The 25,355-nt window shown below is 33.3% G+C and overlaps 1 protein-coding gene and 1 long non-coding RNA gene across 2 annotated transcripts; one reads left to right on the top strand and one right to left on the bottom strand.

Moving 5' to 3' along the window:
• Nucleotides 1-1,888: 1,888 nt before the first annotated feature.
• LOC150032990 (uncharacterized) lies at nucleotides 1,889-2,860 on the top strand. Its single transcript, XR_016524660.1, has 3 exons — nucleotides 1,889-2,245; nucleotides 2,353-2,420; nucleotides 2,505-2,860. It is a non-coding gene; the product is annotated as an uncharacterized LOC150032990 (long non-coding RNA).
• A 2,403-nt stretch (nucleotides 2,861-5,263) lies between these two features.
• SS2 (starch synthase 2) lies at nucleotides 5,264-16,365 on the bottom strand. The gene is made up of 8 exons (XM_039047831.2): nucleotides 15,569-16,365; nucleotides 14,020-14,728; nucleotides 13,342-13,406; nucleotides 13,046-13,123; nucleotides 12,848-12,958; nucleotides 12,192-12,236; nucleotides 7,653-7,826; nucleotides 5,264-6,490 (listed from the first exon to the last, which is right to left on the bottom strand). Exons 1-8 carry the CDS (start codon nucleotides 15,875-15,877, stop codon nucleotides 5,534-5,536), a joined length of 2,448 nt encoding a protein of 815 aa, XP_038903759.1. The 5' UTR covers nucleotides 15,878-16,365; the 3' UTR covers nucleotides 5,264-5,533.
• Between the last annotated feature and the right edge of the window lie 8,990 nt (nucleotides 16,366-25,355).

Consider the following 25,355-nt stretch of genomic DNA (forward strand, 5'->3'; position numbering starts at 1 on the left):
GAAATGGGGAATGACATCCTCGACCTTACCTCGCCCCATGTACATCTCTAATCATAGAATCTGAAACATTTTTTTTAAAAAAAAATTATTTTTGTTGAGCAAACACAAATTTATTGAATTTAATAAATTTGAAAACATAAAAATAGAATTCAAATTATGAACCAAACAATCCGTAATTATCTATTTTAAAAGGGAGAAAAAGTACCAAAGTAACTTTTAACATATTAAAAGTTTTAAAAAATCAACTATTTTTAATTAAAATAAATAAGAAAATAGAAATATCAAAGATTCTTTTATCTTATGTATTTTTTTTAGAAGTATATATTATCCTACGCTAGGTAATACATAAATTATTAGAAGTTTACATTTGTATAATTCTTTTAACAAATATGTATATCAATAATAAATTATGATCACTATCAATAAAAATTTTATGGATTAAAAATATTGATATTTAAAGTCTGAAATTGACAAAATTAACCAAATTTAAGCAGGTCAACATGGTATCTAGTTTCATAAAGTCAGTGGCAGGGAAACCACTCTCGTATTAAAAAATTAAGTGTCTTTAAGAGATTATTTAAAATCAAGTTGGATTGATTTGACTTAAATATCGTGTTAAAATAATTAGCCACAAAATAATGTCTTTTTTATACAATATTTTTATGCGAAAATTTTTACAAATAGAAAAAATATCAAACTATTTACAGAAATAGCAAAAAAATATCGATAAACTTCTATCGACTTCTATCAATCCCTATAAAAGAAAATTAAAATTTTATGTTTTGTATAAATAGTTTTCCTTATTTTTCTATTTTTGAAAATCCATCTATTTCCAAATAGTTGCACCCGTTCCTTTGGAGTAATTTTTAATATATATAAATAAATGAAGTGATAGTTACGTGTGCACTACAAGCAGAATTTAATTGGCATAAAACTTATTCTATCCATTTCAAAGTCAGAAATTTAATTCAAAAGAAAAGAAATAATTAAAAAAATAATAAACATGTATATTATTTGATGCAATCCATTTCCATTTACAAATAAGATAGCAAAATAAATATATAAATTAAATTACGCTATCTTACATGTCATGGTGGAAAATTTACTTTCAAATGTCAACCTTTATTCTCATACTTCCAACAAAATTCAAAATTAGTTTCTATTGCTAGTTCAAAATTATTTTTTTTATTAAATTATAAATTTAGTCTATAATTTTTTTTTTAAATATTTAGTTCATCAACTTTAAAAATAATCAATAAATCATAAACTTTAGGTCTATAGAAACCTACCCTTTCAATACCTAAGTGACACAAATTTAAAAGTTCATAGTAAACACTTAGTTTAGAGATTAAATAGACTCAACATTAGAAGATAAGTATTTGATGTATAATATAAATAAAAATTTATAAAATATACTAAAATAATAACAATAATTTTTATTCAAAAAATTCTAATAAATAAAATTTTTTATAATTATCTTCGGGACAAATTAATTTTAAGATTCATAAAAATACAAAACTAAACATTTGACCAATCTAAAATGATCAAAATCTCAAAGTATAATTACCAAACTACTCTTATATATATATATATATATATATATATATATATATATATATATATATATATTTAGAAAGAGAAAAACTTAAGTATTCTTTGGATGCAATGTTATAATCCAATAAAATGCTGTCATATGATATTTTTATTTTTTTAAAATATATATATATATAGACATGAGAACCACAAAAATTAGGTTGCATCTAATCATTATTTCTTTTAGAAATGTATTACAAACTCCTCACCTAATTAGATTCTTTCTCATTTGACTTATAAACACAAAACTCAAAAGGAGAGAGAGATTAAAGAAAAAGAAAAAAGAAGAAAAATTAAAGGAAAAGGCTGTATGATCTATGCTCACAGTTCAGTCACATGATAGATGAAACAAATCTAAAAAGGATCTCTAACCCCATTTTTGTAGCCTTTCATTTCTCCTTTCAGTTTCAATTGCTAGTTTCCCTTTTTTTTTATTTTTTTCCTCTTTGAAAAATATACAGAAAAACAGAGAAAGAAAAAGGAAAAAAAAAAGAAAAACCAATTTTCTTCCAGTTATTGCTCATCACATACTCATTCATTCATAAATCTAAAAACAACCCATTTCTCAAAATCCTCTTCACAATAATGGGTCGCTCTCCTTTTCTCTCAATTCTTCTTGTTTCTCTAATTATCGCTCTCTGTTTCTCTAATGGTATTTTTCTTAAAAAATCCCTTTTTTTCTGATTCTTTCTTTCCTATTAGGGGTAATATTTTAATTTGGGTTTGTTTTGTTTGTTTGTTTTTGTGGCAAATCTGAAGGATTTGGAAGGAATTTGAGGATGGTGGAGGCTGTTTATTCACATCATGGCTCCAGAGTTCTACTAGAGGTAACATTTTTTTTTTTTTCCATTTTAGTGGAGTGAATCTTAAAATTTTGATTTTGTGGGTTTTAATTTTAGAAAAATTTGTAGGAAAGTGGAAGAAAATCAAGGATGATGATGATGGAGACAATGGATTATTCAGATCCAGAACCAAACACCAACATAAAAGGTGGCTATGTTTCTCCACCTCCTCCCCCTCCCAATCATGGATGAATTTTAATTCAATTCTCAAGAAATCATTAAGCTTTTTGTGATTTTTAATTTTTTTTAGAAGTTTTTTGTGTGTTTGTGTGTGTGGGGCGTTATTATTTCTTCATAGTATTTGTTTGGGAAAGGTAGAGAAAGAAGCAGTTCATTGATGTCAAATTACCTATTTTTATTTTGTTTTTGTAAAGAGATTTGTTTGTGGTTTAGATGTGGATCAATATATGGTGCATTTTACTAAAGTTTTTTTTTTTTTTTTTTTTTTTTTTTTTGGGCTTTGTCTGTTTTTATTGGACAAATTGTAAAAATCACTTTGAAAATGAGCCCCGAAGCTTATGTAAGTGTTAGAAGTGAGTCAAATTGAATCTTCAAACTTAAATAATTGTATAAATTATAATATTTGTGTAAATTTGAGGGTTCAATATTTATCATTTACGGATCTAATTTCTATAATTATTGTTAGCTTGAAGGTTTAACTTTAACATTTATAGAAATTTGAGGATGTAATTGCAACTACCACTATATTTGTGGTTTTTATAATTTGTCATTTCTTTTTTATAATGGGAAGAAAGCTTAAAGTCTGGAAAAAGTTAGGAAAAAGGCTTTGCTTATATTTATATAAAATAAATATGAAATTGGACATGTGAACATCGGTTTCTTTTGACAATATGTGAGGTGAACAATCGAATTTCTAGGGTCTAAAATACAAACTTTATGTCATTTTGTTAAAAAAAAAAAAAAAAAAAAACCATTTTAAGCTTACAAATTTTCTTTTTGAGTATTTAATTTTAAAATACTTAAGTTCTCACCTTATAATTAAGGTATTTTTATGTTTCTTATATATTTAATTAAAGGGGGTAATTACAAATTAACATATCCTTGGTTTAATATTTTTGCCAACTAATACTAAATTAATCGGTTGAATAATTAATAAGAGAAGAATCATTTAACTCACTATGGAATATATATTCCTATTCAATTTTGTCATATTCAGATATTTTGGTGAGACAAACTTCCATTTAAGAACAATATCAATTTACATTATTTTACGAAAATGTTATTCCATCCTTTAAGTTATGAAAAATTATTGGTTGGAACAAATGTCATCATTATTTGAGATTAAATTCATATATGCTATTAAAAAAAAAAAGATTAAGCAGATAACAATTGCAAAAAAGTCCAAAGAGACCACCACCAACTAGAAAAATAGGAATATATCAATATTAATTAACAATATATATATATATATATATATATATATATTAAAGCTCAAAGTTAAAGAATTTGCACAACACAATTGTGAATAGCTATTTACAAAAATAAATAAACATATATAATATTACTTATATATTTATGTGGGTTATAACTTAAGGTGTATGGATACATTTCGTTTATAAACAATCAATATATATATAAAAGTGGCCAAGTAATGATAGACATCTATCATTAGTAGATGGAGAAACAATTTTTATTAGTTGTATAAATGAAATTGATCATAGAGATCTATCACTAATATGATCTATCACTAATATACTAATAAAGTGATAGGCATAGGTAAAAAAGAAATTACAGAACTATTTACGTAGGTGCAAAAGTTTTGAAAGAAAAATTATATTTATAAATTATTTATTTACTTGACATATTTGCAAATATGACAACCCATTTTGACATTCATTTCAATTTTTTTTCGTTATATTAATGGTAGATTAGAGTTATTAAAATATATAAAAAAAATTCAATTAGGTTTGAGAAAGGACAAATGACAAATACATTATACATCTTTTGTGATAGTTGGCCAAATTAATAATATTGAATTAAAACAGGTATATGACAAGACTCTTAACTTCAAAATGTGAGTAACAAATAACAAAATAAATGCAAATTTACCATGAACAATTAAAAGAACAAATGAAAACCATAGGACATACGTGTTGACCTCTTACCTTTATTTTCCAATTAATTCATCTTAATTTATCGCCAATGGAATTTAATGGTTTCTTTTTTTTCCTTTTACCTTAGTTTAACAAAATATGAGAATGTGGATTATATTAGGAGCATTTATAAAATTTAGACATTGTTTGGTAACTTTTTTTTATTTTTTATTTTTATTTTTAAAAATTAAATCTATGAACACTACTTCCACCTCCAAATTTATTCCATTGTTATCTGTTTTTCACCAATAGTTTAAAAAATCAAGCCAAATTGAGAAGAGAACTAAAGAAAAGTTGTTTTCAAAAAGTTGTTTTTGTTTTTGAAATTTGACTAAGAATTCAACCATTATACTTAAAAAATATACCTCCATTTCTAAAGATGAAAGGTTTAAATCTCCACCCCACAATTGTATTAAAAAAAATTATTAAATTGGATTTGAGTTTACCTCCATCCGCAATTGTTATACTAAAAAAATTTACTAAATTGGATTTAACTAAACTCATTCTTCAATTTAATGAATTATACTCCCTTTTGAAATATGCCACAGAAATTTGATTTACTATGTAGTTTTTTCTAATCATCCTTTCAAGGACATCAATATTTCGACGAATTAAAAACCAAAAATGATGTGCATATAAATATACATATATACATCTAAGAAGAGAATTAAAAAACAAAAATATGAAAAACAAATCAAACACTGTAAAACAAGGTTTACTGAAAATTCAAGTATATACTTCACCATCATGTTAGGCACAAAAATTTGGAATAACATTAAATTTTATACACTATAGCTACAAGTAAAGAATCTTATTATAGCAGAATTCCATTTGCCTGAAATGATGTATGAAAAAGGGGGAAGTAGTGACTCACATTCCAGACAATCAGGAACAAAAATTTACTCATAAGCCTGACAAATCCCAAATACACATAAGCTTACTAATAAAACAGATTCCAAAGAAAGGGTTGAGAATATTAACACCTCACCATTGGTATTTTGCAGCCACAAGAACTTCTTCATACTTCTCAGCTGCATGATCCCAACTTAGATCTTGGGTCATCCCTCTTCTCTGGAGTCCTTCCCAACTCTTCTTGTATTGTCTATAAGTGAGTAAGCAGTTCCCTAATGCATTTATTAGCTTACTAGCCTCCGCGCTATCAAACGTCCACCCATATCCTGATTCGTTGAATGGATCGAAAGGTATAACGGTATCTCTAAGACCCCCAACTCTATGAACAACTGGTATTGTGCCATAGTTCATTGCGTACAGTTGATTCAGTCCACAAGGTTCAAATCTTGATGGCATGAGTAAGATGTCTATACCAGCAGTTATTCTGTGTGCCATCTTGACAGAGAAACCGACCCATCCCCGAATTTTGTTGCGATGTTGGTTCTCGAAGTCTCTGAGCATTTGTTCTAAATCTTGCCTGCCAGTGCCCAACAGGATTAGTTGGACATCCTGACCCACCATCCATGGAATGGCCTCAGCTATTATATCAACCCCTTTCTGTTGATCCAGTCTCCCAATAAAACCGATCAGAGGTACATCCTCACGAATGGGCAACCCAAGCTCCTTCTGCAGAGCTGCTTTACATTGAGGCTTTCCAGTATCGAGTGTTTCTAGTGAGTAGTTTGTGTAACCATCTGATGTGAGGTGAACGTCATACTGTGGACTCCACTCTTTTGAATCAATCCCATTCACAATGCCCATCATTTTCCAGTCAATCTCATTGATTATTCCATGTAAACCCCAACCTCCTTCAGATGTTTTAAGTTCCCAAGCATATCCATGACTAACCGTGACCACACGATCTGCTGTCTTTAATCCAGCGGCAAAGATATTGAAGTGCTCACCACCAACAGGATCATACAACTTGAAAAGATCGATATAATGTTCTGGAAGATCCACATGATAAAAGTCATCGACTGGCCCCCGGCCCTGCACGCCCAATAAATGTGGTGAAATACAAACATCCGTTCTCGTTTTCCCCTCCCCTTTTTTGAGAGAGAACTAATGTGTAATTGATGCAAGGAAAATTGTGTGGGTGATAAAATTATTGCTAAAAAGAAGAGATCTTAACTGAAACATAGCATAGTGAAATCCATTGCCAATTGGATAATTTTTGGCTAGACACTCAAGTTTGTATAATTTGGTTGATGTAAGAAGAATTTTCACTCATATAACCCTACGTTAATTTCTTTAGGCGTTCTAACCCATAATATTAGGGACTGAAATGAAAAACAGGTTAAAATTTGGGAACTTATATTATATTTAAAGCTTTTTAATATCTCAGGAAGCCATTGAACATACAGCAAAAAACTTCACTGTTTCTTGCCAGCCCTTGATCAGATCTTTATTTTCCACAAATGTTTGTGGAAGGTTAAAATTTCCAACAAGGTTACATTTTTTGTCTGCCATGTCTTACATAGAAGTAAACGCCATGGATCACATTTAGAAGTACTCTTCACTCTTGCTAGGGTTGCTGTGGTACATTCTTTGTAGGAAGGAGATTTGGGTCATCTCTTTTGGAGATGCAAGTTCGTTATCACAGTTTGGGACTCCTATTTGGAGATGTTTGGTGCATGGTTCAAAATGGAGATTCTAGACATCTTCCCTTTCGAGATAACAGACATGCTCCATGGAGCTAGATTTTTCCTATTTATAGAGCATTTAACTTCAGAGGATTGCGAGAATTTTGAGTTAGAGAGGTCATAAGAGTTATGGATTGAAACTCTTTTTTCTTATTTTGTTAGGCGGTGTTTTTGTAAGTCTCTTTTGTATTCTTCCATTTATTCTCGATAAATGCTGGTTTCTAAGACCCAAATAAAAAAAAGGAAAAAAAAAAAAAGAAAAAGATTCATCAGCCAGAGAACCATGAGCAAGGGTTGGAATAATAGAGGTTGGGGACGGAGAAGAAACGTTGAGGAAGAGAGCATTTTGAGGAGCATACACTTAAATTTTCATTAAAGAGCAATGAATGCAATTCATCTAAATTCCATCTTCCTCCACTCAAATATTAATTGAAAAGTTTTGAGCTTCATCGACAATGAAAAGAATTATGACTGAATCAAATAAACTGCACCAAACAACTATAACATACCTGGTGAGCTATGTTGTGAATTACGAGGATGGATCTTGTGAATTTCATAATACCATTGTCTCTATAATATGCTTTCAAATATACAGGTAACAATGCAGTATGCCAATCATTTGCGACGAAAACTAAATTCCCATCTCCATAACATACACCACCACATGGGACATACCAGGGAACCTGGAAAAGGAGCAAAACATTACTTTCAAAGAACATTAGATCAGCTGTTAGTTGTACCACAAAGAGTGAGAACGTTGTTGGAAAATAGCAACTTGCAAATATAGGACAGAACATAAATGTTAGATAGGTTTTTTCACATCAGCCAGATGCCTTGTCATCATTTGCATCTTCAGAAATTATATCAAATTACTAAATACTAATGTATGGGGTCTTTCAATAACATTCCCATTTTATGTTTCCAAATTCCAACTTTATAAAATGTACAAGTGTTTGTTAACTGTCGTCTAACTCATTTCTCATTTTTCATCTTTTAGAAATGGAGGATATAATGGTAGACCTCAAGGTATAGGATAAGGTTGTCCTCTCATTACCCTTATATTCACTTACGTGATGAGTTAATTCAATCGTCCGTCAAAATGGTTTTAAATTCAACCTTATTCAAAGATTGTCAACTTGAGGATAACTTAACTAGTTAAAGCATTATATTATCAAATGATCGAATTCTCCACTAATATGTTGGTGAACTTATTAAAAAGTAATAATAAGCTTCCCAGAAGGTTTTTGTTAGATTGTAAATAGGAAAATAGTGATAATATTATTATAGGAAAATTAATTGAGGTGCAATTGCAATTATTTCCCATTAAGTAACTATTTGGTTTTTAGCTTTTGGTTTTTTAAAATTAAGTCTATAAACACCCTTCCACCTCTAATTTTTTCAAGTAGAGCGACTTAAATTTCAAAAACCAAAAACCAACCACCAATAACCAAATAGTTACCAATCAGGGCTTTAGAAGATGGTTTATGTTCACATTTACAAGTAGAGAGGATAAGAAGGTTTAGGGCAGGCAGTCTATGGGAAAAGTCTGTGGGAGAGTCCAGGCCGGCCTCTTGAAGTTCTTGGACATTTGTAGTTTTCTTCCTTCTGTATATGAAAACTATTTTCACTTCGATTTCCGATCCCTATAGGCTATATCAATTTTCCCATGGGTCAGTACTCTCCTTCACCCCCAATTAGCAAACAACACCATATTATTCTCAACATCCTCCCCACTGGAGAAATGACTAATTTGCTTAAAGTTGTCAGTATATTAGAGGCTCCCTCCGGCCTGGATGCCAACCTCAACAAAACCAAAATCCTCTGGATCAACTGTAATGGCTCTATAATCAAAGATATTGTCAAGAGTTACCACTGTCCTATTGAGCATTGACTAACATGCCTCGGCCTCCTCCTCCCTGGCAACCCAAGCTCCTACCCTTTTGCAACCTATCTTTGTTGAAGTTCAAAACAAACTTCGAGTTCAAAAGATCGAGATTAATACATGCCTCATTATCTAGACCCCCTAGCTACTTTATTGCTTGGGACAACGTAATCCTGCCCCCATTAAGGTGGGCTTTGTCCAGGTAACATTTTAATGAAATATCAATTACTTCTTGCTGAATGGTATTGGAGATATGATATGCCCATGGAAAATCAGCCCTTCGGAGGAAAATTATCCTTGACGAATATAGAGCCTCCCCTCATAATTGGTGGCTCAATGATTGCTCCATGAAAATCTAAAAAGATCCACGGAGAGACATGAAAACTATGGCCTTCATCACCTTTAACATATCCTACAAACTGGTAATCATCAGAATATCAGGTTTCGGGAAGATCCATGCCAACATGTCTTCAAGCTCTCTGCCTCTCTCTAACCTATCTTTGGTTGCAGATGCTAACAGTAGTCAGCCTTGAAGCTAGACCTGACGAAGGAGAAAACCAAATTGTGGCAGTTTGTAGCTTGCTGCCTCTACTTGTTCAGAATCTGGATTCAGCTGAGATCGAAAGTGAAACAGAATTTGGGCCCATTGCATCCCCAAAAAGGCCGTGTCCATTAACAAAAGAAGTTGTTCAAGTGCTCTTAGACCATAATCTGTGTATCCAATCCATGCTATCTCTTGCAAAGGTAAAGCTCAGAAGAAGGGTGGGGCCTCAAATAAGAAGTTATGTAGAGAAGTTAAAGCGTTATTAAATAGTTGGGAAAAGGAAGCCATCTTAGTCAGAAATGGTAGCTCTTTGGACTCTGAAGGTTCTCCATGTTAGTTCTCTCCTAGAATGTAAGGGGCCTCAATGCTCGCCCCAAAAGAGCTTTGGTGAAAGATATGTTGGTGAAACTCAACCCCGATGCCGTTATTCTTCAGGAGACTAAAATTAGCAAAGTTAATAGGAACATGGTTAAGTCCATTTGGAGTAGTCGCCAGATCGGCTGGGTGGCTCTTGACGCTATGGGCTCTTCAAGAGGTATTTTGATTTTATGGAAGGAGGATATTGTCACTGTGGTTGACACGATTCAAGGTTAGTTTTCTATCTCGATTCTTTGTAACATTAATGTTGACTTTATGCATGGATCTTAGGATGTCTACAACCCTTCCTCGTACAAAAAACAGAGACATTTTTTGGCAAGAACTCTCGGACTTATATAGATTGTGCAACGCCCGCTGGTGTATTGGAGGGGATTTTAATGCTATTAGATGGGCCAATGAGAAAAGCTTTGGGGTCGTCCCACTAGAAGCATGAACGTGTTTAATAACTTGATCGAGGACTTGGACTTGGTTGACGTCCCTCTCCGGAATGGTTCTTTCTCCTGATCCAGGTCAGGAATTAGACCGGCTACCTATCGTTTTCTTCTCTCCAAGTCCTGGGTGGATTTTTTCAAAGAGGTGTGGTGGGCTGGTATTAAAGCTGAAGGTTCGCCGAACTTTGCCTTTATGGAAAAGCTGAAAGATCTAAAGACCTTTCTTAAAGAACGGAACAAGGTCTTCGGAAACATTTTTTTCGCAAAAGAAGGATTTGTTAGAGAAGATCTCTACCTTTAATTCTATGGAAGACTCTGGTTTGCTCTCTGATGCTGCTACTAAAGAGAGAGATGATTGTAAAGTTGCTCTTCTTGAGACTATTGTAAAAGAACAGAGGATTTGGGCCAGAAAAGTAAAATTCAGTAGCTTCGGGAGGGTGAGAAAAACTCGAATTTATTTCATAGATGGGTCTCCACTCGGAAAAGTAAGAACTTCATTTCTGCCTTGGAAAATAGAGAAGGTCGAAGTCTCTTTAATGAGGACGAGATCATGGATGAAATCTTAGACTTCTATACAAACCTTTATGGTGCTAAAATTCTCCCTCCCTTCACTTTTGAAGGGCCAAATTGGAGACCCCTCAGCACCACTGTCTCTATGTCCTTGGAGGTCCCTTTTGAAGAAAAGGAGATTCGAGATGCCGTTTTTTATTTGGGGAATCTCAAGTCTCCTGGTCTTGATGGCATGACGGGGGAGTTTTATAAAAAATGTTGGAACATTTTGAACCCCGATATTGTTAAGGTGTTCCAAGAGTTTTATAAACGGTATCATCAATAATCATTGCAACAGGACATATATTTTCCTCGTCCCCAAAAGAAAAAAAGCCACTAGGATTATTGACTTCAGACCCATTAGTCTTGTGACCTCTCTTTATAAGATCATCTCCAAGGTCCTTGCTAACATATTGAAAAGTCCTTCCCTCCATTGTGTTTGAGTCTCAGGTGGCCTTTGTGGAAGGCCGCCAAATTCTAGATGCTATTCTTATCGCTTCTGAAGCTGTGGATGAGTAGAATTATTGTGGGAAGAAAGGTGCTCTCTTAAAACTAGACCTGGAGAAGGCTTATGACAAAGTGGACTGGACTTTTCTTGATGTTGTTCTTAAACTCAAATGTTTTAGTAAGAGATGGAAAAAAAGGATTTGGGGCTATCCGTGTACGACCAACTTATCTATTATTTTTAATAGTAGACCAAGGGGCAAGATCCTTGCTAAAAGGGGTTTAAGACAAGAAGATCCCCTCGCTCCTTTTCTCTTCACGAACTGGGGGAATCCTTCCTGTAAGCGGGATAATGAATCCCAGGACCATGTGTTTGTCCATTGCTCCTTTGTGGGTATTCTTTGAAACTCTCTCCTTCAGACATTTGGTAAGGAGCAGCCCTTTCATTGCAATATCTCAAGCAACCTCCATTCCCTGCTGCAGAATCACTCTTTCAGAAAGATGAAAAAAGTTGTGGCTGAATTTGATTAAAAGTTTTCTTTGGAACGCATGGCTTGAAAGGAACAAGAGAATTTTGAGTGGAAAGGAGAAAAACCTCATTGATCTTTTAGATCTCATTTTGTATACAGCAGCCACTTGGTGTAAGACAGATCATTTGTCATTATTTGCTAACCGATATTTGTGCTAATTGATGGGGATTTTTGTAACCCCCAACCTTGGATGTCCCTCACTTTTGTACATTCCATTGCATTAATGAAATTTGTTCCCCTTTTCAATATATATAAATACTTAGATAGATATACACTTTAGCCAATTTTACCTCAACAGCTGCCTTGCAAAAGAGTACCATACGCTTTAATATGTCCTGAACCAATGAACAAACGTACATGTAAGACGTTAATACTTGAAAACGATAATAAATCAATAACTGGGATGATAACTAGGAGGGTAATAAGATTTGACCAAGACTGCAATGCAACGCCTTGAAAAATTTGCAGCAAGAAGGAGAAAGTCAAACACCGATATTTAGCTGCCCCTTTATAGCCAATTATTGTAATGGATTTCAGAAAAATTACTATCATAGCCATATCGATTGTAATAATAATCTTAGTATTATAATCACCATCAGCATTAATTCATTATAAATCTCAAAGCCCTAAACTGAGGTTTTGCATTATATAGGCAGGGTTATAGACCAAACCTTACAATGTGAAGAAACATGATAACCCAAAAAAGATTAAAATATTGTATTTCCAATAAAGTTGGATAGGCCACCACTGTATTTATGCAGAAAAATCAGGCTAGCAGCAACGAAATAGAAGATAAACTAAGGTCACAAAGCGAATTTTCCATGGCATTAAAATGGGTCATGGTATATCAATTGAAATCAACTTTGAACAAAAAATCTAACTATTAAACCAAGGTGATCCCTTCAGATAACTTGTTAAGGTAAAAGAACAGGTGTCATCATCTTACCAGACGGTCTCCTCCATATATATTCTGCTCTCTGTGGTGAAACATGCTGTTGTCAATGAAGACAAAGTCCACTCCATCTACATATGTCTGGAAATATGAAACTTCAAGGTCCTGCAAGATTAAAAAATTCACATATAGGTGATATAATACTGGAAAAACTGAACTTAACATTACAGCTCAAAGAGAAAGTTGTTGCACCTGTCCCTCCACTTTATATCTTTTCCGAACACCTGTATCCTGGAGGCCGGCATAATTTGCATATCGAGGTACTATAACCTATAAAAAAAATGAAAAATAAATTTGGACCAGAGCTGAGACTACCATATATAATTAAAGTAATTCCTTTTATTAAGAACAACTAACATTGCTGTTTGTAGTAAGATTGTCAAATGCATCTTTTCTATTTTTTGTTTAAAGAGCCAAAAAGAACTGGCTAACAAAAATGTTTCTGATGTATGTAAGAGGAGACTTTTTATGTATGTGAAAAGTACTACCATAACCCTATGCCCACGACGAGCCAGAGACTTTGGTAAAGAGCCAGCTACATCTCCAAGTCCACCTGTAAGAAATCTTCAAATATCAGTACATAATCCTTTAAAAAAAAATTTGAACGGAAGTATATACAAAGAGGTAGGATGTGTAGACACATATTTTCAAAATTTTACAGACATCTTCAATAATTTAATAGCAATAATCAGAATCATAATCATAGGAAGTCAAGCTGAAGTTGAAGGATAAAGAAAGGCTAAAAGGTGCAATTAATGGAGAAGGATTATGTTTTATACAAATTAAACTAGAGATTTATCTATATTACTAGAATGATTGCTGACGGACAACAACCAAGGCAGAGCAGTACCTAGATCTTTATACAATTTATGATATTCTCATCAGTCTTCCCTAATGAGGCAAATGCATTCATAAAGAAGTTTGAATGTCAGAAATGCTCAATGAATTTCATAAATCACAAATATTGAACTGGAAATTATTTAGAATGTTTTCATGGAAGAAGAAAAGGAAAATGTTTTAAATGTTTTTTGTAAGGATAAAAAAATATGATGATGTGAATTTTTGTAAGAATTCTGAAATGTTTTAAATGTTTTCACATAAGTAAAAAGGATAATGGTCCTAGAAGAATTTCACAAGTTAGGATCATCCATTTAATAGTAAAATACCAGTTTTTGACCATGGAGCACATTCTGCAGCAACTATAATGACATTCATAACATTAGCCCCAGCCAAAGGAGGAGGTTTAACATCCACACTAGCAGTTTCAACAGCATCACTATCAACCTTCAAAGTTGGATCATTTGGTGGGTCCTTTCCTTCTTTTACAGTGGAATATGAAGATTTACTGGAAAGAAAAGCTGGAACAAAATCCGAAGAGTTTTTCTTTGAGCTTCCTTTCAGCTGATCCTTCGAATCTTGAAGAATAACAGAAGATTTTGTCTTTGAACTGCCTTTCAGCTGATCTTTGGGATCTGGAGAAACTTCAGAAGATTTTGTCTTTGAACTTCCTTTCAGCTGATCTTTGAGATCAGGAAGAATATCAGAAGATTTTGTCTTTGAACTGCCTTTCAGCTGATCTTTGGGATCTGCACTATATATATTTTTTTTAAGATCTCCAACTTGCTTCTCATCATTTTTATCAGAAAACCTACTGGAAGAAGACGGTACAGCATCCAGTTGCTCTTTTACAGCTACACTGCCATTGCTGACAGATAGACTACTTCCATTTAAAACATCAAATCTACTTTCATCATTACGTGAAAGAAAATCAGGACTGGGGAATAAGCCATCCATTTGTGCATTTGAATCTTGTTCTTCCTTGGAGTCAACAGAAGTACTTTTTATGGATGAAACTAATTTCTTTCTCTCTGCAATCTGCAGAACACAGGAAAGTTAAATTCGATGTCAAACTTTGGGCTCCTACAAATGGAAATTCAGGAAAAACATGAATCCGAGGATGGACAACAAGATCATTATTTGCAAACTATTGCATATTGAAGTGTAAGAGTACTTCTAAAAAACACAAATGACATCACAGCAATATTTCAGCATAATGTCAGGCCTCCAGTCCGATATACCTATAGTAGTTAGAACTAGAAGTTTACAAGGCAAAATGATGCCTAGGTGAACAACTACTGGGTACTTATGCTTTTCGGATTATGTTTGTTTTTTTACATGTTTACCAGTTATATGTAAGTTTGATGTTTGTTCTTTTAGGAAGATATGTATTAGTTTCTTGTCGGTCTATATGTGAGTTTATCAGCAATAGGGTTTTATCACTTTTCACATAGTAGAATTAGGGGAGAGTATTGGATCTCTCAACTGTTTGATCAGAGTTTGTAACTCCATTAACTATTTCGATAAAAGGTTGTAAATATGATTTATTACGTGTCTTTGCCAATCGGGAGGCCTTTTTTGTAGCCCTTTGGCTTTGTGGGAAATATCTCGTTCCCCTTCTTTTGTACACATCTCTTTGATCAATTTATTATCGGTTTCTTATTAGAAACACAAAAGGTCGTCATATCTCTAGTACTATCACAAGATTTGGGGGTTTCCTAACTAGCTAGCCGATCACCATCAGGCAACTCAGCCATCACATTTGATTTTAGTTATCTCATAACAAAGCTAAGAACCATAGTCCAACAATGAATATATAGCAAGGAGAAATGGAATCTTCCACAAAATTATAATTTCTGAAAGAAAAAGGCAATATACCTGCTCGAGTAGCTGTTGCTGCATTGCAAGAACCTTCTTACTCTTTTCAATGGTGGCTTGAATTGCTTCGTCCGGATCATCACTCCTTTGACCACTAGAATCCGAAGTAGCTGCTTTTGCTTTCACAGGCTTAGGCCATTTCCCATTCCTCGCAACCATTTTATCCCCTAAAAACCCCAAGCCTTCCACGGGCCTCTGATTCTGCTGCTTAAGAGGACAGAAAGCCCGATAATAGTTCTTACTAAGAACGAACATGGAGCTCTCTGTCTTGGCCTCGATGGTGAATGGCAGAGACCCTAAAGACGCCATTTCCCAAGAAAACAAAAGAAACCCAAGTGAGAAAATGGAAATTCAAGGAGACCCGGATGAAGTCCACAAAAAAAGAAAGGGGTGAAGAAGGAATGAAGAAGGTTTTGAAGAGCAACAATGGAGGAACAAAGAGAAGAATCTAATTGAAAGGGCAGTGAAATTGGACCCACAAAGGGAGATTCAGAGATGGGTAATGGGTCTACGAATCCGTGAGGCTGAAATTAACTGAGAAATTAGGAACAGAAAATTGGTGGCAAGGAATTGGAAGAGTGTCAGCTCTGATGGGTGTCCATAAAAATGCTCAATTGAGAGACACACATCCTTCAACTCTCCGTTTAACTGATATCTTGGGCTTATGAACAGTGTAATTGGCCTCGTTTTCAGGTTTGGAAAAACGTGGGGTTTTTTTCGTAAAGTTAATAATTTCACTTTCTCGACATTGACACAAGGTTCTATGGAAATCGAGTCTTGATTTATGGGAATATATTGACGTGGAAGGAAATTTTGAAAGAAACGGAAGTTATTTAAATTCATAAAAGTTATTTGAATTGCTAAATTGGAATTGTGGCTCCATCAATTCATACACTTAAATTTAGAATTTGCGTCAAATAAAACAGAATTTTCTTACTAATGCCCCTTTTTAGATGTCGAATGAAATTTGACCCACGCTAAAATTTGAATGAAATTTCACTTTTTGGTGACTTAAGCGCACTGTGAAATTAATAATTCAACTGAGGAGCAAGCGTAGATATCGTTTCTTTCTTTTGCATCTTACTTCTTACTCTCATTTCTTTGATTTTTTCTCTCATTAAATATACTTCACATTTCTCTTCATATTCTTCCTCTCACTCGATTCTTTCTCTCACTTCTTCCTCTCGCTCCTTGACCTTGCTCTAATTTATGCTCTAGTTTCAAAAAGAAGAGAAGTATTAAAAAAAATGAAAAGAAAGAATGGAGGATTAAAAAAATTACAGAGAAGAAGGACGATAACAAATTATTAAAAACAAGATAGTAGAGAAAGAAGAGGATTGAGAAAAAAGTTGAAAAAGAATTAAAAAAGATAAAGTTTCATAAAACGAGAAAAAAGAAGAAGTGAACATGCAGACAACAAGAAGCAAAAAAAGCAAAAGAGCAAGTAGAAGAAAGAATCGGTTTTGGTAATTTCACGAGAGTATCACGAAAGTAAAAGACCAAAAAACGTTTGTTTCCAAAACCTACGTCAAATTTCATATGGGCCTCCTATTTTGGGTCATCCATACCATTTTTCCAATTCTCAATTTACTAAGATGGATACTTACAACTTTTATTAATATGACTCCGTCAATACAACTCCGTTTTGGCTATGATGCTTATTTTCATACATTTTTTGTGTTCTTTCCAAACATGTTTAGAAACTAAACAAAAACTTAAAAGCTCTTTTAACTTTAATACTTTAAAAGCCAAATTGATCTCAGCTTAAACTTTGTAAGGCCATTTAAATTCAAGATTATTAAGTCCCATTCAATGGGCATTAGGTCTTTTATTCTTAAAAATACAGTAGCCAGCTTTTGTGATAAACATACAAATCGAGGAGAGAGAAAAAGGCAACGGAGAAATTTTGAAAAAGCTTCTTTTGATCAGCAACATTTTCAGCTTATTGAGGGTCCATTCATGGTTCGATCGAGCTGAAATTTTGATAGCATAGTCTTCAATATGGATAGTGGAGCTTTCGTTTAGATCTACCTACAGTCATATACCATGACTAATTGGTTCTCACTTCAAGTGAGACATTTTTACTTTTGTTCTTCTCTATTTGTTGTCATTTGTTGCCAAAATTGTTAATCTTGAGATATATATTGTGTATGCCTCTATTGTGACTAGGGAGAACTCGATGTACCCATTATTTTGATTATAGTGGAGATTTTGACTTCGGTCTGTGGTTTTTTACTCCTCACATTGAGGAGGTTTTTCCACGTTAAAATTACTTGTATCCTTACTTGATTATTATTGTTGTTTCTAGTTGATCTGTATTTTATTAGATTCACACTAAAGGAGATGATTGATCGAAAAGATATAGTGTTTATCCCAATAAAATAGATCAGAGTGTTGGTTAATTGATTGCCTTGTGTTGAATATGGATACTGGTTCAGCTGAGATGGTTACCCTTAATGGGTCAAATTATCAAGTTTGGAAAAGAAGGATGAAAGATATTTTATATGTGAATGATTTACATCTTCCCGATTTTTCCAAAGAGAAGCCTATAGATAAAACGGATTAGGAATGGGAATTATGTCATTGGAAAGTGTGTGGAATTATAAGACTTTGGGTAAAAGATAATTTCCTAAACCATATTGATAAAGAAACTCAAATACGGATTATATGGAACAAGCTTGAGTCACTATGTGACCCTAAAATCGGTAATAATAAAATGTTTTTTATTAAACAAATGAAAGGCGTTGAAGTATCAAGATGGAACATCCATGTTAGATCACTTAAATATTGTATATAACAAAGTATTATTATTATTATTTTATTTGTTTAAATTAATAATTAAAAATTATTTTAAATTCAATCAAAAGTTTAAGATAATTATATTATGAAATAAATTTAAAAAGAACAAGCAAATATATATATATATATATACACACACACTAAAATTATTAAAAAAATATATATATATTCGAGGTGGGGCTGAGGTTAGGGATGGGGCGGGGATATCTTTCGTCCCTGATCGAGGACCCATTTTTGTCCTCAATTTGACCCCTATCCCCCAGTCAAACTGCGGATTCGAAGTAGAGGCCTGCGAGCATTTTTGCCAACCCTACATCTCAGCATTCAAGGAAACCAAATGTATTAGAGTTGGTACATTCTGATGTATGTGATCCTATAAAAACTAAAACACTTGGAGGTGCATCATATTATATGACATTTATTGATGACTATTCAAGGAAAACATAGTTTTATACCTTGAAGACTAAAGACCAGGTGTTATTAGTGTTTAGTTTCATACCCTTGTTGAGAGATAAACTAGTAAAAAATTGAAGTTTATTAGGACTGATAATAGAGTTGAGTATTGTGGACCTTTTGATGAGTATTGCAGAAATCATAATATTCTATATCAAAAGACACTTCCTAAGACTCCTCATTTAAATGGGATAACTGAAAGAATGAATAGAACACTAGTTGAGAGAATGAGATGTTTGTTTTTTGAGTCACAATTATCGCAGCCATTCTGGGGGTGAAGCATTAAATACAGTTGTACATATTTTGAATCTCACACCATATGTTCTTTTAGGATTAGAAGTTCCAAACAGAATATGGTCAAATAAGAATATATATTATGATCACCTGCATGTTTTTGATTGTAAAGCTTTCGTTCATGTTCCCAAAGATGAGAGATTGAAGCTTGATGCAAAGACTAGACCATGTATATTTCTTGGCTATGGCCAAGATGAGTTCGGTTATAGACTGTATGATTTAGTACAGAAGAAGCTCATAAGAAGTTAAGATTTTGTGTTTGTAGAAGGCCAAACAATACTAGACATTGAGAAGACAGATAAAATAAAATCTAAGCACAATGATGATCTGACTGATTTGAGTTCAATTTATTTGACACAACCTTCTACACAAATAGAAAATGAGATTCAGAATGATCAGTTTGTTGATACAGATGAGGGTTTTGAGCAGGTTGAGGCAGATGATAGTGTTCAGGAACTGTTGTCAAAAACAAAATTTCATACAGGTGTTTCACTCAGGAGATGTATCAGAGACCGATATATATGAATAAGATATTCAGTTAATGAGTATTTATTATTGACCGATGGGGAGAGCCTGAGAGTTATGGAGAGGTCATAGAAGATTAGCACAAAAGAAAGTGGATTGATGCCATGAAAGATGAGATGAAGCCTTTACATGAAAACCACACTTTTTAACTTGTGAAATTGCCTAAAGGAAAAGCTGAACTGAAAAATAAGTGAGTTTATAGAGTGAAACAGAAAGAACATACCTCAAATCCGCGTTAGAAGATTCGTTGTCAAACAGTTCAGCCAGAAAATAGATGTCAACTTTGATAAAAAAATTTGTTCCAGTTGTCAAGATGTCTTCTATACGTGTAGTTCTGAGTTTGCCAGCTAGTCTTGACTTAGAGGTTGAGCAGATGGATGTTAATACTGTATTTCTTCATGGGAATTTTGATAAAGAAATCTATATGGAACAACCAGAGGGTTTTGAGCAAAAAGGAAAAGAGCATCTGGTGTGTAAATTGAAGAAAAGTCTTTATGGGTTGAAAAAAGCATCGAAGCGGTGGTACAAGAAGTTTGAGTCAGTTATTGGGGAGCAAGGCTACAAAAAGTCTACTTCTGATCATTTTATTTTTGTACAAAAATTCTCTGATGATGACTTTATTATATTATTGCTTTATGTTGATGACATTTTGATTGTTGGTAGGAATGTTTCGAGAATTGACAGGTTAAAAAACAGTTGAGTAAATCTTTTTCCATGGAGGATTTGGGGCCAGCAAAGAAAATTTTTAGAATTCGATTGGTTCAAGATAGAGCTTCCAAGAAGTTATATATGTCACAGGAGCAATACTTAGAGAAAGTGATTGAGCGATTCAACATGAGTAAAGCGAAACCAATCAGTTCTCTTTTATCTAGTCACTTCAAACTGATTAGCAAATAAAGTCCTTCTACAGATAAAGAGAAGGAAGATATGAGAAAGATCCCTGATGCTTTAGTAGTTGGGAGCTTGATGTATGCCATGGTATGTACTAGACCTGATATTGCTCATGCTGTTAGTGTTGTTAGTTGTTTGATGTCCAATCTAGGAAAACAGCATTGGGAGGTAGTCAAATGCATCATGAGATATTTGAGAGGCATTTCCAGTTTGAAGCTCACATTTGGAGGTGGAAAGCCAATACTTTTTGGGTACACTAATTCAGATATGGCAAGAGATATAGACAACAGATAGTCTACTTCCAGTTACTTGATAACATTCGCAGGTGGTGCAGTGTCTTGGAAGTTAAGGTTTTGAAAGTATGTTGCACTTTCTACAACTGAAACAAAGTATATTGTAGCAGTAGAGGCTTGTAAAGAGATGTTATGGATGAAGTGCTTTATGTAGGAGCTTGGCTTCAAGCAACAAAATTATGTGATATACTATGACAATCAGAATACTATTCATCTTGGTAAGAATGCTACATTTCATTCCATAATGAAGCATATAGATATGAGATATCATTGAATGAGAGATACTTTGAATGATGAATTATTTGAGCTAGAGAAGATACATACTGATCATAACAGATTTGATATGTTAAAAAATAATCCACTCAGAGAGAAGCTTGAGTTTTGTCGTTCTGCCGTGGGAATGACAAGTTCCTCCAGAAAGTGAAATAAGGGGAGATTTGTTGGGTTATTTCACTCTTAGTGAAAAGAGCCCATTAAGGCCCATTCAATGGGTAAGGTTTTTTATTCTTAAAAACGTAGCAGCCAACTTCTGTGATATACATGTAGATCAAAGAGAGAGAAAAAGGCAGTGGAGAAAAACTAAGAAAGCTTCATTCGATCAACAACATTTCTCAACCTGTTCAGAGTTGATCCATGATTTGATCGAGCTGAAATTTTGACAGCATGTTCTTGACATGAGGGTCTTCAATCTGGACCATGGAGATTTTGTTTGGAGCTATTTACAGTCATATACCATAGATAATTGATTGCCATTTCAAGTGAGGCATTTCTATTTTTATTCTTCTCTATTTGTTGTTGTTTGTTGTCGAGCTTTTTGATCTTAAGATGCATATTGTATACGTCTCTAGTTGTGACTAGGGAGAACTTGTTGTACCCATTATTTTGATTATAGTGGAGATTTTGACTTCGATTCGTGGTTTTTTACTCCTCACATTGAGGGGGTTTTTCCACGTTAAAATTGCTTGTGTTTCTTACTTGATTATTATTATTGTTTCTAGTTGATTGGTATTCTATTAGATTCACACAAGAGGGGATAATTGATCCAAAAGATATAGTATTTATGCCAACATTTTTCATGTTTTTTCATGTTTGTCTCTCTCTTTTCTCCATTTAATTTTACCTTCCCTCTTTGTCATTAGATATTCCAACTATTTCTATTTTTTCTACGAATCATTTATACCTTTTTTTTTTCTTTTTTCTTTATGTAGCCTCTATGTTTTTTTTTCTTCAAACTCTTTTGAAAACCCATCGAGCATCTTGTTGTTCTACTATAGCACTAAGAAACTTTGAACACATAGGATGAAGATCCAAATAGAAAAAGTTGAAATTGGTTTGGTTGAACAAAATAGAAATGATACTAACCATAATAAGTAGAATGCAAATTGTGAAAACTTAAGGGTCTCTCATGTTAGGGGAAAATGGTATATATAGAACTAAATACACTAGCAAACTGATTACACCTCAATTACTAGAAATTATACACCGAATGTATAATATTCAAACTCAAATGAAAGCCAGATGGTGTAACAAGACTTAGATATGAAAATAACAAAAGACTTGAAAGATCCTCAAAACCTTTGAAGACTTCACAACGTAGTCAAGGCACGCTTCTGGTAAGTGCTATCATGAAGACAATTCTTCGCTCTGCACGGGCTGCAAGCAAACTACAACGATCATCTTAACAGGATATAATGACTAACTCTGATAGAACTACAACCTTGAACTACTCGGATCTAGCAGAACTCTTAGATGTTTTCTCTCAACTCAACTCAAGAACAAAAGAAAGAAAAAAAGAAATGAGAGAACTTTTCACTTTGGAATGGGATGTTTCAAATAAAGAACCAAGTTGCTATTTATAGCCTAGCAACTTAATAACTCTCCAAAATACAAAATAAAATCAAACAAATACAAAATTTGAATCATTTGTCAATTTAACTCAATTGAGTTGAGTTGTTACTTGACAAAAATCAAACGTAACTCATTCAAATTAAAGAAACTACAAATTTAACTTTCTTACACGTTAAATTTGTACATGAAACATCATTTTAATTTGAAGTTTCAATCCAATTTGGAAATTTCTAAATAATAAATTTAATCTACTTAATTAAGTTCATTTTGTGTTTCAAATATTCACCAAACTTTCACGTTCTTTCACTATATATATCGAACAATCTCATACATGAAAGAAAGTGAGAAAAATAAAACAAAATCGTTGAGAGCAAACAAACAAGATATGCATCAGGAGAGGTGTCTTCTGGACTTGAACTTTCCTTAGTGAATATCCATCAAATTCACCGAAGAAATAGTGAGACTAAGCTCTGGAATTATCCTTCTCATTGGTGAATTAAGACAACATATATCACTCACAACTCATCTTGTATCTTTGAGTTCTATACGTTTATGTCCATTTTGGTCCTAGACAAAATCCTAAATTCATGAGAGCTTTAGAGAACATAAGTCATTTGAAAAGTTCTCATAGAAGCGACCTCACTTCTACTCTCATATAGGTAAGATTGATTAAGAGCATCCTGCCACTACTCTTCTTGTAAAACAAGATATCAATATAACCTTAACATCAATAGATCACACACTCTAGAACATCATAGAAATCGGAAGAAACTATAAGTTTCTTAGTGAGTCAACTATGAATTATCCAACTAGTTTGTCTATTGAACCTAGATCTTGAGATCTCCAGTCAACTAGGTTAGGTTACCACTAGATAACTCATTTCATAGGCTTTAGCTCATTTCCCTTGATGAATTTGTGACTTGCTCTCGTGACAATCATTTCATCAAAAGATCTGCAATATTCTCTTTCAACTTCATATAATCAATGGAAATTATTGAATTAGAAAGCAATTACCTTATCAAATTATGCATGTGTCTAATATGTCGTGGCTTGCCATTATAGACATTATTCTTGGTTCTCATAGAAGCCTCTTAATTGTCACAATAAATACATATTGAACTTACAAACTTTGGCCACAATGGAATATATTTAAGAAAATTTTGAAGTCATTCAACCTCTTCTCCTACTTTATCTAAAGCTGTAAACTCTAATTCCATAATAGAACGTGCTATATGTTGGGATGTATGTCCTAAAGCCTCGTAGTTAATAAGTTACCATTTTGGGGATTTGTCTGAGTGGGGAGCTGGGAACAAAGTTACACAAGAAGGAATTCACTTCTTCCCATTACTTAAGATAAGTAGATAAATTTCTTCTTTAAGGGTTGTTGCGTTTATTCGTGTTTATGCTTTTGAAGATGATTGATGATGAGATCAATTGATTATAGGGAAGATGAATGATATGAGTTTGATAGTTGATGAATTAATGTTCAAACGCACTTTGCCAGTTCTATACAAGTTTTCTTCAGCTAGACACAAGTATAAAACTAACTTAAGTGTCCTGGTAAGCCCAGGGTTGAACGCGGGGAATCTAGAATAGTCTAACGCAAGATGGTCAACTAATCTATTACAGTGGTTTACTAGTTAGTCGATATGCGTTGGTTATGTATACTAAACTACTTAGCACACTTGCAAGAGTAAGTAGGAGTTCAAATAAAGGGGAAAGGGGTACATGGATGAATGGATAATGCATTAAATGATATGCGTTGATTTCTTAGTTAAAATAATAAGCCTATATGAGAACAGTGATAGTGAAATGTAGATGGTAAAGATGCCTACTAGAATCTAAGTGTATGCGTATGATGCGTTTAGAGTATGTTCTCTAATTTATGTTTAACATCTCTCGATGTGAATGCCACATTTTATCCTATCTCTAGGTTGCATGCGTTAGTCGAAATGAACTGACAAATAACTTGAATAACTTTAGCTTGATAAGTTTTGCAAATAACTACTCTCTCGAGTAACTAAGTGCTTTTTACTTCAATCAATTGATCAGGTGGATTCAAGCAACAAACTTTATGCAAATATCAAGCAAGTAAACTTCACACACATAAAATAACTTAATAATTTAACAGATGAGAATGTGGAAATAGTTGAAATGGAGGTTAAATAAAATAAATATGTTTTAATACATAGTATCTCAGTTCAATCAAGTAAAACAATGAATGAAAAATGCTAAGTAAGGGAGAGAAGTCAAGTCGTAGGGTTCAATCTCTTGTCCACTTTGACTCATTTTTGTGCTTGTTGTTGACAACTATGTAGATGAAGGAACTCTTATCAAAGAGTATCTCTGAGCAGAAGTAAGATCGTTCCAAATTCATTGTGACAGAAATAGCGCATTCACAATCAAACATACAAGTTATTCATTTAACAACAAATTACGGCATGCTTTTCAAAATTAAATAACAAAGGACGAGAGACATACCAGTTGAAGAACTTTTCTTCTTTGAAATCTTGCTCTCGTCAAATCAGCAACTCTCGCTGAGATCGTCAAGGCTATCGTCCACCAAATCATGATATCGTCTACCACCAAACGGCCTTCTCACGAATAGGTAGAAGGAGGACACAACCACTCAGAAACCTCGGCATTATCAGAGTGAGAATCTAGGAGGTGTGGGCTCTGTTGGA

This window comes from Benincasa hispida, chromosome 11 (genome assembly GCF_027475165.1).
Source record: "Benincasa hispida cultivar pf3 chromosome 11, pf3_genome.v1.1, whole genome shotgun sequence".
Taxonomy (NCBI): Eukaryota; Viridiplantae; Streptophyta; class Magnoliopsida; order Cucurbitales; family Cucurbitaceae; genus Benincasa; species Benincasa hispida.